Below are 11,445 nucleotides of genomic sequence, written 5' to 3'. Positions count from 1 at the left end.
CAGCAAGCGTAACGAAGCTTGAATCAATGGGTTTTAACTCAGACAGCAAAGGTTGCCATTTTACATCGATTCAACGTCTACAGACGTTGAATCAATGTAAATACGGCAAATTTTGCTGTCTGGGAATCTAAAGCTTTTCGAAACTTCCCTGCTTTTGTCAACACTTGACTACTTTTGAGCATGACAAGTGTCATCTTTCAATTTCATACAACAAAAATGATGTGGCTGGAAAGTTTAATACATTGTAGTAGCCTTGGGCAATTTAACATGCAATTTTAGCTAATTTTGTGATTTAATAATAAAACAAACGTAATACTTACACAGAAAACTCAAATTATTGAGAAAGAATACATGAAAGACAAAGCTTAAGAGATCTCTTTCTTTTTACCTGACATTTACATCATGACATTCACCTTAGAAGCTAGTCACAAAATAGTCTACCTAGGCGCGTGAAGTTCATTGTGAAGATGTTTGTCGATCATATACACAATAGTTCTTTACAAAATAAAGCTCAAGAAGGCTCGCTTTGTTATGTATGGTGCAACAGCTTGTTACATCACCTTTCAAACGACACGCACAATAAACTTTGATGAATGAACGCTAAGCTTGGGTAGACTAGAATTATACAGCATCAGTTGATTGTCGCTGAATGGATTAACATGTTCATGGGACATACAACATGCAAAAAGTAGGCCTAAAAGCTTATGTCATCGTAAACAATTGTGTGATTTAACTGATAATAAGTTAAGGTAATCAAATTTCAAACTTATTAAATACAGCAGTTTAAACATTTTTTGGAAGTATCTAAAACACAAAGCCATATTTCGTACATCACATATACTACTGTAATTACAATACCGCACAAGCACAATGACAAGGTCTCAATACATTGTTATGTTATATTGTTAGTTCCCAATAATAAGCAACTTTTTTACATCAAATTGTTTTCATTCTTCAATGACAGCGTTGACTTAAGCAACATAAGGTGGGGGCTTCGTGTCTACTACTTCCATGTCACTAACCAATGGCACCTTTTGAATGTCTTCGTACTTTGGTGGCTGAAAATAGAGGTTTATCGAGTTTGCAGAGAAGTAGTAGCCATCACAAGACAAAAATACTTTTAATGATTAGAATAATAAAGTGCCGCGCCAGTGAACACCGAACAGTGCTTTGAATTTAATGGGTTTTGCTCAAGTAGATTTGTTTCACGAATGAAAACATTGCTGAAAGAGCTCATGTAGAAGCCAAACTTGTAGTTAGTGGAAGAGTGATCAGGCTGTAACAATACTTGTTTTGGCTGCGTGAGTATATTTTGTAACCTGTATTGTATACCTTTCCAATTTGCCAAGTGTTTCCTGACTACATAGTTAAATACGCAGCACAGATTACTTCTTGCCCTTCCTCGAAGATAAACTTCAAATCTGTTTCTACTTATTATCTATGTGATATGTCGTCAAGAAAATATTGTTGAGCATCTTTCTGGCGTCAGCACTACCAGACTACTCACAAGGAACAGCGAGCATTGTGGTTCGCTTACCATACCGGTGTAGCCTTCACACTAGCCATCAAGACTTTTCTCAAAAACATGTGTTTCTCGGCAGTCAAGTGTAGCAAGAATTGACAGCGATGGACACGTGTCTCGCTCATGAGGCTGGGCTCACCAGTATCGCACCACTAATTCATGCCACATAATTTTCAACAGCTGCTTTTGTCAGTCAATCGAATCCTTACCTAAGTGGAAAGAAAACAACTAAACTGGTCAGGTAGTGCTGACGCCAGGAAGATCGCTCCCTCTCAACTGTGCACATCCTTGGCCACAGTTAGTTTAGTTGTTTTCTTTCCATAAAGGTAAGGATTCAATTGACTCACAAAACCAGCGTTTGAGAACTACGTGGCGTGAATTAGTGGTGCGATACTGATGAGCCACTAATGAGCCCAGAACACCTGCCTATCGTTGTTAACTCTTGCTACACTCGACTGCCGAAAAACACAAGAAAATATTGATTATGTGCTGACCAGGCAGATAGGCAAAGCAAACAGTGGGAATTAAACGTATCGATCGACAGCAGATTGTATGCTTGGTTGGGTTTGCACAAGGAACTACGTTATCGTCAGTCATAGTCACATGATTTGTTCGTGTCGTGCGGAAGCAATCAAACCATGGAGTCACCTGCCCACTCACTGCTCTCGAAAGTTTTGTCGCGTCGTGGCTTCAGAAAACAACTTGTTGACTGTGAAAATCGAGTAAACCCAGATGGTAAACTGAGCCACAGTGTATTCTGTTGACGTCGTACAACGCTATTTGTCAAATGGTGAAACATTAAGAATTGACTAGTTCCTTCAGGTCTTTGGAAAATTTATAGCCTACTATACAATTACAAAGTTTTATGAAGACTTGTAGTGTACTGTACATAACTTTTTATGAATTTATAGAATTTCGATGTCAATGCGAAAACCGTATCAGGTAATGCCAATGCGATAGTGATGTCACAAGTAGTTTTACGGTGGCGTTTGCGTTTGTTCAAAATAGGTTATTAACCTCACCTTGTAGATTGGTCCCTTGCCATCTCCAGCAATGCAGCTAATCTCTGGGTCACGTCGCAGACGCAGCAGAGCCTGAATTTCAAGAGAAAAGGTGATGATACGGGAGCAGGGGTTTGCTACTATTCGGTGAGTCCGATTCGGAGAGTCCGATTCGGAGAGTTCCCTATTCGGAGACAGCCTTTTTCGGAGAGTTCCCTATTCGGAGATTTTTTGAAATTTTTTTTGAAAATTATCGGGAACCGTAGCCTAATTATCATTGCCGCTTTTACATCGTTTCAACGTCGCTAAACGTTCAAATCGTGCAGAAAAAATAGAAATAAAATGTTTGAACAATTAAATGAAAATTCGTCATGTCAGTTCAGTTGAATTGTTTTTATTTGTGACCATCATATCAAAAACAATACACGTCAACATAGCAAAGATATTTAAGATATGAAGTGAGCATTCTGTTGCTCCGGTTTTCTTTGGTAAAGCAATTGATTGAGTTTCGCTTTTAGCAGCATGATCGTAGCTTACTTCACAAGGTAGATTTAAACGATCTGTCTTAGCCTGATGCTGCGAGTTTGCTGTGGCAGTAGTAATACTGATTCTTTGGTACGGGTTCTTGAATATGGAACGTACCATATCACTAGGGTCTTTCCGGTGTCATAAATAAGATTTAAGATCTCAGTGGTTAGGTCTAAACCCCACTCATCTAAAGCTTCGAGAATTTCAACTATATATAAAAGAAACGATATTGTGGAATAAAATACAAAATTCTCTACTGTAAATAAACAGAAGGCGTCGTTGGATTTAGAATTTTGTAATAGTTGAGGATTCTAATATATTCTAAGTTTGCACGCAGAAGGCGACGCAGGATACATGTCAATTTTATCTGAGCAAACATTAATACTGTAATTCAAAAATAAATTTAATTCGCTTTTTAGTCTTAAGATCTCAATGGTTAGGTTTAAACCCCACTCATCTAAAGCTTCGACTATTTTTTTCTGCACGATTTCAACGTTTAGCGACGTTAAAACGATGTAACAGCGGCAATGATAATTAGGCTACGGTACCGACGAATTTTCATTTAATTGTTCAAACATTTTATTTCTATTTTTTTCTGCACGATTTGAACGTTCAGGGACGTTAAAACGATGTAAAAGCGGCAATGATAATTAGGCTACGATACCGACGAATTTTCATTTAAATTGTTCAAACAATTTATTTCTAGTTTTTTCTGCACGATTTGAACGTTTAGCGACGTTAAAACGATGTAACAGGGGCAATGATAATTAGGCTACGGTACCGACGAATTTTCATATAATTGTTCAAACAATTTATTTCTAGTTTTTTCTGCACGATTTGAACGTTTAGCGACGTTAAAACGATGTAACAGGGGCAATGATAATTAGGCTACGGTACCGACGAATTTTCATATAATTGTTCAAACAATTTATTTCTATTTTTTTCTGCACGATTTCAACGTTTAGCGACGTTAAAACGATGTAAAAGCGGCAATGATAATTAGGCTACGGTACCGACGAATTTTCATTTAACTGTTCAAACATTTTAATTCTATTTTTTTCTGCACGATTTGAACGTTTAGCGACGTTAAAACGATGTAAAAGCGGCAATGATAATTAGGCTACGGTACCGACGAATTTTCATTTAACTGTTCAAACATTTTAATTCTATTTTTTTCTGCACGATTTGAACGTTTAGCGACGTTAAAACGATGTAAAAGCGGCAATGATAATTACGCTACGGTACCCGATAATTTTCAAAAAAAATTTCTTCGAATAGGGAACTCTCCGAAAAAGGCTGTCTCCGAATAGGGAACTCTCCGAATCGGACTCTCTGAATCGGACTCTCCGAATCGGACTTTCCGAATCGGACTCACCGAAACGGGCCATTCCGCGGGAGCAGTGGTGTTGCATGTCTTTAAGTTAACAACTAACAAAAGTAGATGAAAAGCGTACCCGAGCAACATTCAGCCAACCAGAAGACTAGGGTATCCTAGATACAGATCATGAAAAGCAATAAACTGAACTTGGTAGGCTAGGCTATAGCAGTAGCCTGCCTTATCATGTAGCAAAGTCCAAGCGTTAAGTAAATGTAGAAAACATCGCAAACTCTTCCAATATAAATACAATCAAAGCACAATATAGAAGAACAACTGGCTGTACATTACAACCGTCACTAGCAACACAAAAAGCAACTTTCCCTGATCAAGAAATACAGAAGCAGAGGTGAGAACAATAACAGCGTTACAAGTCGTATGTTTCATAAAAAAAAAACATCAATTGGCGACAAAAAGATCGACAATCTGTAGTTGAAGTCATCACCAATAGAGCACAAAGAAAATCTATCACCGCAAAAAAACAGCCACGTGACAGGAATGCCTGTAACCAAACTGTGCCTTAATTGTTACCGTGCATGATTCATTGAATCATCTTACAAGTGCACATGACAATCATCTAAGCTTTCATTACAGCCCGCTTTAGATTTATGCACAACATGCTAGTCGACCAGCGTATTAAATCGCAGCTTTACATGTTTCGTATTGCCTCGAGCATCACATACATTTCTAAATGCAATGAAAGCGAAGAGAAATATTTTTTACATCGTCGAAAATAAATTGACGACTGAAAATGAAATAGTACAAACTGTGTTCAAAATGAGTGATTTATAGTGAGCGGGTCTCCGCACTTGAAAAAACAAGTGAAACTAGAAATCAAATTTCAAAAATAAGTTCACAACTCATGCACCACACAAAGGATGTAAAAAGTCTTTTTACAACCACGTAGGAAGCTGCGATGTAAATACCAAACGTAAGCTACACAGAATTTGCAAATTTGAAAAATCGGTAGATTATGTGCTGTACCTGCATTGTGATGTGTTTGTAAGCTTTGTATACCATTAGAATCAAGTATGCTTTGATAGCCACAATAGTGAAGAGTGTTGTGAACACGATTAAGCCCAGCCAACGATCATCCAGATTTTCAAGCCACTGCTTCCAATCTTCTGGCATGTGTCGACACTGTTTTAAGTTAAGATTGTTAAGGCATTTGTTTATTACAAGTCAATTTTATTGGCTACCTACTTTAAAGCAAAAACTCAGCAACCTTAAACATTAAATGAACATCAAGTTGAAAAATGAATCACCCCATCATCTCAATCTTGTATAAGTTAAAGGTTTTAGCCATTCGAGTAGTGAGCGAAACACAAAAAATTTGGACAATTGCCAACAATCGGTACGTATTCGAAGCATCTACTCGATGGGATCATATCATTGGACTCCATAAAAATAAAAAATATTCCACGTCATAACACTTGGCTAAGTGGCACTACATCCTCTATCTACATTTGCAAATAGGTCACTTATGTTGTTGTGGAGGATGCGTGATTGTTACATCGAAAAGACAAAGTTGGTAAGTGATGATTAGAAGTCACACCATATTATCATTGTGATGATAACTAACTGAACTTTTATGAAAAAGTCTGTCAGGCATTGGTCATACAAAGACTTATTCTTTCCACTCGTTTCATTTCTGTAGCTCAATGCCACTTAAGCCTAAGGCCGAGGGCTTATCGGTATTCTTTAGCTGTGCCAGGTTAATGATATTAGCACGAAATGACACTCATTTAACATAAACTAATCAGACATTCATTTACAGATGTTCTGGTAAAGAGAACCACTCTGCCTTGCTAAAACCGGTTTGGTTCAAAAATTGACAAGGATTTTTTCACCGAATGCCTGTATGAGACAGGTCACGATTTTAACTTCGTTTCAGATTGTCATAGTTTCATATTATCAAAGTAATCAAAAAATATAGAGCCCAAAATGTAGATACAATACTAAACTCATGTTCTACATATCTACATTTTGGGGTTTAGTTTTATTAGATTAACTACTAACCAGGCGTTCCAACCATTTTGCTCATAATGGAATGTTATAGGTACTAATTCTACAACGATATTTGATTATATTTTATATAATATGGCTATTATGCTGGGAAAAATGAATCCGAAACACTGTAAAAAAAGGAATAGCTAATATTCTCACCTCAACTATTTTGTGTTTAATATCTCCCCAATAGAAAACAGCTGAGCCAATGTAGATCATTGTACACACAAAGTTGAATAATTGCAAGATGAAAAGAGGCAGTAAGTACCCAGCTCGGCTCTGCACAAAATATATTTTTTGTTGCTCATAAAACATTCGAAATTATTCGCAAAATAACGAGTGTACAACTGTGCATATTACTGAAAGTAAACAGTAAGCAGTTTATAAAAACCTCATAAATCAAACAGTAGAAACGTGATGGAGTTGTTCGTAGTGCGCAAGTCAAAAAACACGATCTTACAGTATATGACTACAGTATACTTCAATAGTTTGGTCCTTCACTGAGTTGACAAAAATGGTTCAGGTATCACAAACATACGAGAGGCTGCATATATATATTTTCCGTTCAATATCACATACCTTGATTAGACCGTACATGGCACAAAGGGCAATGATTGTTACAAATACTCCATTTCCCAAACCGACCCAAAGAGCTGAAAATATTCAATAAAGTGCATGATCACTGATCAGCAGTCAGCACATGAAATTGCCTTGTAAAAATCGTATTCAAGGACAGTCTTTAAATTGCGAATAGATAGAAGTTTGTATTATTCTGTGGTGATTGATGTACTTTAGTAGCCACATGAAGAAAAACACTCCAAACTACTAAAGCATTTCAAGACCTACAATAACCAATAGCAGTGTGAAGCCTTGATAATAGACAAAACAGCTCATTAAACATAATTTATATTTTAGTGCATGAATTGTTTCAAGATATAAATTAGCAATATTAGCATAAGTGACACTACAAAGATCGTTATCATTTTATTTATGTCTATATTTTGATAAGCTACAGATATAATATGGAATATGTAAGATACATCATACTAGGCTGTCCCATTTGCAACACAAACAGTGCTACAGTCAATATATCAAGAAAATGAAGTATCTTCTGACAGGTGTCAAACCCACAACAATGCTTGATATGAACGACTCGGTTACATGTCTGATGAACTGACTCGTGTGAGAATAAATTTCTTTGCATTACAGTCAATATAGCATGATTTACATCACTTGGAGAATACAGATTGCCATTATTAACTTGTTTACTAGCTGGTTAATCCAGACAAACCTCTAAGCTCCGGCAGCCATCGCCACACTGACCAGAAATATTGCTGACAAAAGTTTTACAAAAAAGTCTGAGCATGGACTTCTTACCAACTATTAAGAAGTCCATGGTCTGAGCATCAACTAAAAAAACATTTGAAGACTAGCTCTACACCTACTTGGGAAGCAGTGCACTTAAATACAACTGCAAATATGTTTCACAGCCTTGTTTGCATTGCTCTTACCTGAACGAAAAACACCATACCGGATTAAAAACACAATTTTTAACTGATTTTTTTTTTGAGTGACTGAGTGACGCCAACATACAAAGTTGTGCTACAAGGTAAAGGTGAGTCCCATACTTGCTCCAAGTATTGAGGGATGAGAAGATAATAAGATTCTCATTGCCTGTATACTACTGCTACAGCACAACTAGAAACATTTGTTCAATGCATGCAACTTGCAATTCCTTTAAATTTGGCTTTCTCAATGTATCAATTACTCCTACTTACTGGAACGCTTGTACACAAACACTGTTTGCGATGTATTGTAGTCCGTCATATCTTTTGGTAAGAACTGTTCTGGCTCTATTGCATGGGTCAAAAATAAAGACGACATGACTATGCCAAATATTCCTCCAATCTAAATGTAAAAAAAGCAGTTTCACTTTTAAATATAGCCTACTATAGAGTAGAATAGAGCACAATAAAATAAATACAATGATACTAGTACTCTATTTTGATAAGAACTTTGTAAATGTTTTACCATGAGTGAAACAAACTTCAAATGCTTTTTGGAATGTAGTATACTATATATATAGCCTAACTGTTTTCTATACATTAAAAATGAGAAGTTTATGAGTTTCATTATTGGGTGTACTGACACTGGACAATGGACACACACAAAGTTTCTTTGATATACTGTTTGACTCAAATTTTACCATTAAACAATAATCCAGTATCGAATAGAGATGTACCGATATTGGCCATTTCTGGAGTATCAGTATCGCAAAATGTGGTCGATACTAAAAATGTAAAAAAAAGCATTTGCTGCCAATTTTTTACAGTCTGCAAAGAGATAGATTTTTTGAAGTACGGTACCGCAGCAACAGTATTTGCAAAAATATTGGTATCGGTACATCTCTAATCAGCAAGAAGTCAATTGGAAAAAACACGAAATTAAGATTGCTGCGAACTCTCGTTTTCTCATTTGCAACATATGAATGTGAAATTTGGACATGCAAAAAACGTGACATTAAAAAGTTGAAAAGTTTTGAAATGTGGTGTCACAGAAGACTATTACGCATCAGTTGCATGAAAAGAAAAACAAATGAATTTGTTTCCCAACAAATAAACGATAAATGGAGTCTGATTAACAACATTAAACTCAGAAAATTGAGATATTTCGGACAGATAGCAAGAAACAACTCGTTCGAAAATTCAATGTTGACTGGGATGGTGCAAGGCAAACGAACAAAAGGATGACAAAATGAAATGTTTTGACAATACCAAGCAAATTGGGAATAAAAAGCATGGCAGAAGCACTAATACAAACAAAAAATAATGGAGTCAGTTCATAAGGGAGATCAGAGCTGATCAAACACGAACAATCTGTTGAAGAAGAAGACATCTCTAATAGCCTACTGAAGTAGGTACTGTAACTGTTATTAGTTCCAAAAAATACACAATTTACTCACCAAAAAAAGAACTGCAAGTAAAAACGTGCCAACATTAACATGGCAACAGAAACAGCATGTTGGATGTTGATTTTTTGACATCTTGGTCAAATTGAAGATAGTAAATGCAAAAATTGCTCAAAATGTTAAAACTTTTAATTTTCAATGTAGGCAAAAAGGTCTGAAAAAAAAAATATATTATATATTACAGCTTATTTCACCTTAATGATTAGCTATAGGCCTAATAAACATAGTGGTTATTGATATATACACAAGAAACCATAACCTGATTTGTACAGATACTTGCATACAAATCTTTCGTAACTACATTTTTTAGCTATATACCAATTTTTGACTCGTACAGTACACTCTTCAAAAATGAACAAAAGTAAAGTTAATAGCATTGTAATCCATTTTTTCCATGTCGACTTGTATGACTCAGCAATCGCAGTGTACATAGCTTGATAGGACCTGGATTCCACACATCTCCAATAAAAGCAGTTCACTTCATGAATGTATTTTTTGCTGCTTCCAGCTTTCTGTTGCATCACATTTTCAATTGCACTGAATGTTGTCACATTAGGCACCAAGCAAAATCGTTACTCTTTCATTTTGCATTTTCTTGATGAAAACTGGTTTTGTTATGTTTTTTAAGCCTATAAGAACATTTGTGACGTATATATCTGTTTTGTTTTAAAATATAATATATATCACAATTTATTTTACTGTAAAAGCAGTTATATGATATGTTTCAATTTTGAAAAGTTTGATTCCGTGTCATCTAACAATACAGTACTGGTACTGCTATTTAATTTTGGAAACACTGTCATCTTGCTTCACCAATTTTTTCAAACACAAAGTTCTTTTGAGTCAGGTTTATAGGAGCAGCACCTTATTCTAGATTTTCTCACAAAAAGCTTTGGACTTCCTTAACATTGGTTGTACTTGTATTTTTTGTAGTATTAAAAAATAAATCTGTTGGACTAGTTGATAACAAAATATTTCATATATGAATGATGTTCATAGAAGCGACAGTCATCATAACTTCAAACGTAGCAAATCTGTTGACCTGGTTCATCAATCATCATGTAACTACTTTTTTGGCCTCAAACTTTGTTTTGATAGGTTTGTAAATACAGAAACGTTGCACACTAATGCACAGCAGGAAACAGCACCGTTGTTGCAGAAGTTTTCCAACTCATGCCCAAAACATTGTGATGCAAGAAGCCACAATGACCTCGTTGGGTTGAAGTGAATAAGATACGTGGCGTATTGGGCAGCTACAGGGTTGTCGGTATTTTACCCGACCCAAAAAAACCCGGGTGGGTTTTTTTAAAAAAACCCACTTAAAAAAACCCAAAAAAACCCATAAAAAAACCCAGAGCATCATATTTGTCCAGTTTTTAATAGAAAATTAAAAAAATGAACAAAAACACTACAAGGCACTTAAAACAAACTTTAAATTAGGACTTAAGGATGTGATTGTGCAGTAAATTTCCAAGAATAAACTGAAAACGCAGTGGATATTGTACAGCAGCCCTCGAAATTAGCTTCCATCTACGACGGCAAAAACATCGCCGTCGCCAAATCAGCAAACCTTGGATTGCGGCGGCAATTGCCGTATGCTTTAATGTTTAAACAAACGAAATTTTCTGCGCTTATTCTTCGTGTTTCATACGGCGGTAGCGGAGAGCATCACGCAAGCTATTTTATGCGCTGACAATGCTCTTGTGAACTGTAAAAAGTTTGCAACCTTGTAAATACTGGCTTAATTGTTACGAAAAAGTTATTCTTTCATCGAATGCTTATTGTTTACTGGTGTCGTTGCGAATATAAATCATCGTGAAAGAAGATACAGTTAAAAAGTGGAATTTACCTGCTATAGGTTATTAAACAGAGGGAACAGAAGGAAAAGTTAGTGTGGTATTTTGCAAAATTTATAAACAATTTTATGACGGAAACAAATCGGAATTAGAAAAGCTACGGGGTCAAGTTAAAAAAAGTAGAACAACATTGGATAAATGGTTCTTCGGCAGTAAAATAATGCTTCCGATTATATGGCATCGCGCGT

General features: G+C 35.9%; 1 protein-coding gene across 1 annotated transcript; it reads right to left on the bottom strand.

Annotated features, from left to right (window-relative positions):
- Nucleotides 1-217: 217 nt before the first annotated feature.
- LOC145785779 (lysosomal-associated transmembrane protein 4A-like) lies at nucleotides 218-9,596 on the bottom strand. The gene is made up of 7 exons (XM_082597490.1): nucleotides 9,396-9,596; nucleotides 8,212-8,341; nucleotides 7,013-7,086; nucleotides 6,593-6,712; nucleotides 5,411-5,566; nucleotides 2,545-2,616; nucleotides 218-1,058 (listed from the first exon to the last, which is right to left on the bottom strand). Exons 1-7 carry the CDS (start codon nucleotides 9,474-9,476, stop codon nucleotides 972-974), a joined length of 720 nt encoding a protein of 239 aa, XP_082453616.1. The 5' UTR covers nucleotides 9,477-9,596; the 3' UTR covers nucleotides 218-971.
- Nucleotides 9,597-11,445: the final 1,849 nt, after the last annotated feature.

This window comes from Aplidium turbinatum, chromosome 16 (genome assembly GCF_918807975.1).
Source record: "Aplidium turbinatum chromosome 16, kaAplTurb1.1, whole genome shotgun sequence".
Lineage (NCBI taxonomy): Eukaryota > Metazoa > Chordata > Ascidiacea > Aplousobranchia > Polyclinidae > Aplidium > Aplidium turbinatum.
Note: the sequence above shows the minus strand (reverse complement) of the source record. Positions and strands in the feature narration are given on the sequence as shown.

What these genes read in the sequence shown, in the direction of transcription:
- LOC145785779 (XM_082597490.1), bottom strand. Translation starts at nt 9,476, where the DNA reads ATGTCAAAAAATCAACATCCAACATGCTGTTTCTGTTGCCATGTTAAT. An exon ending in TACTTGCAGTTCTTTTTTTG is followed by an intron (nt 8,342 to 9,395) that starts GTGAGTAAATTG and finishes TTTTACATTTAG; the next exon opens with ATTGGAGGAATATTTGGCAT. An exon ending in ACAAACACATCACAATGCAG is followed by an intron (nt 2,617 to 5,410) that starts GTACAGCACATA and finishes CTTGAAATTCAG; the next exon opens with GCTCTGCTGCGTCTGCGACG.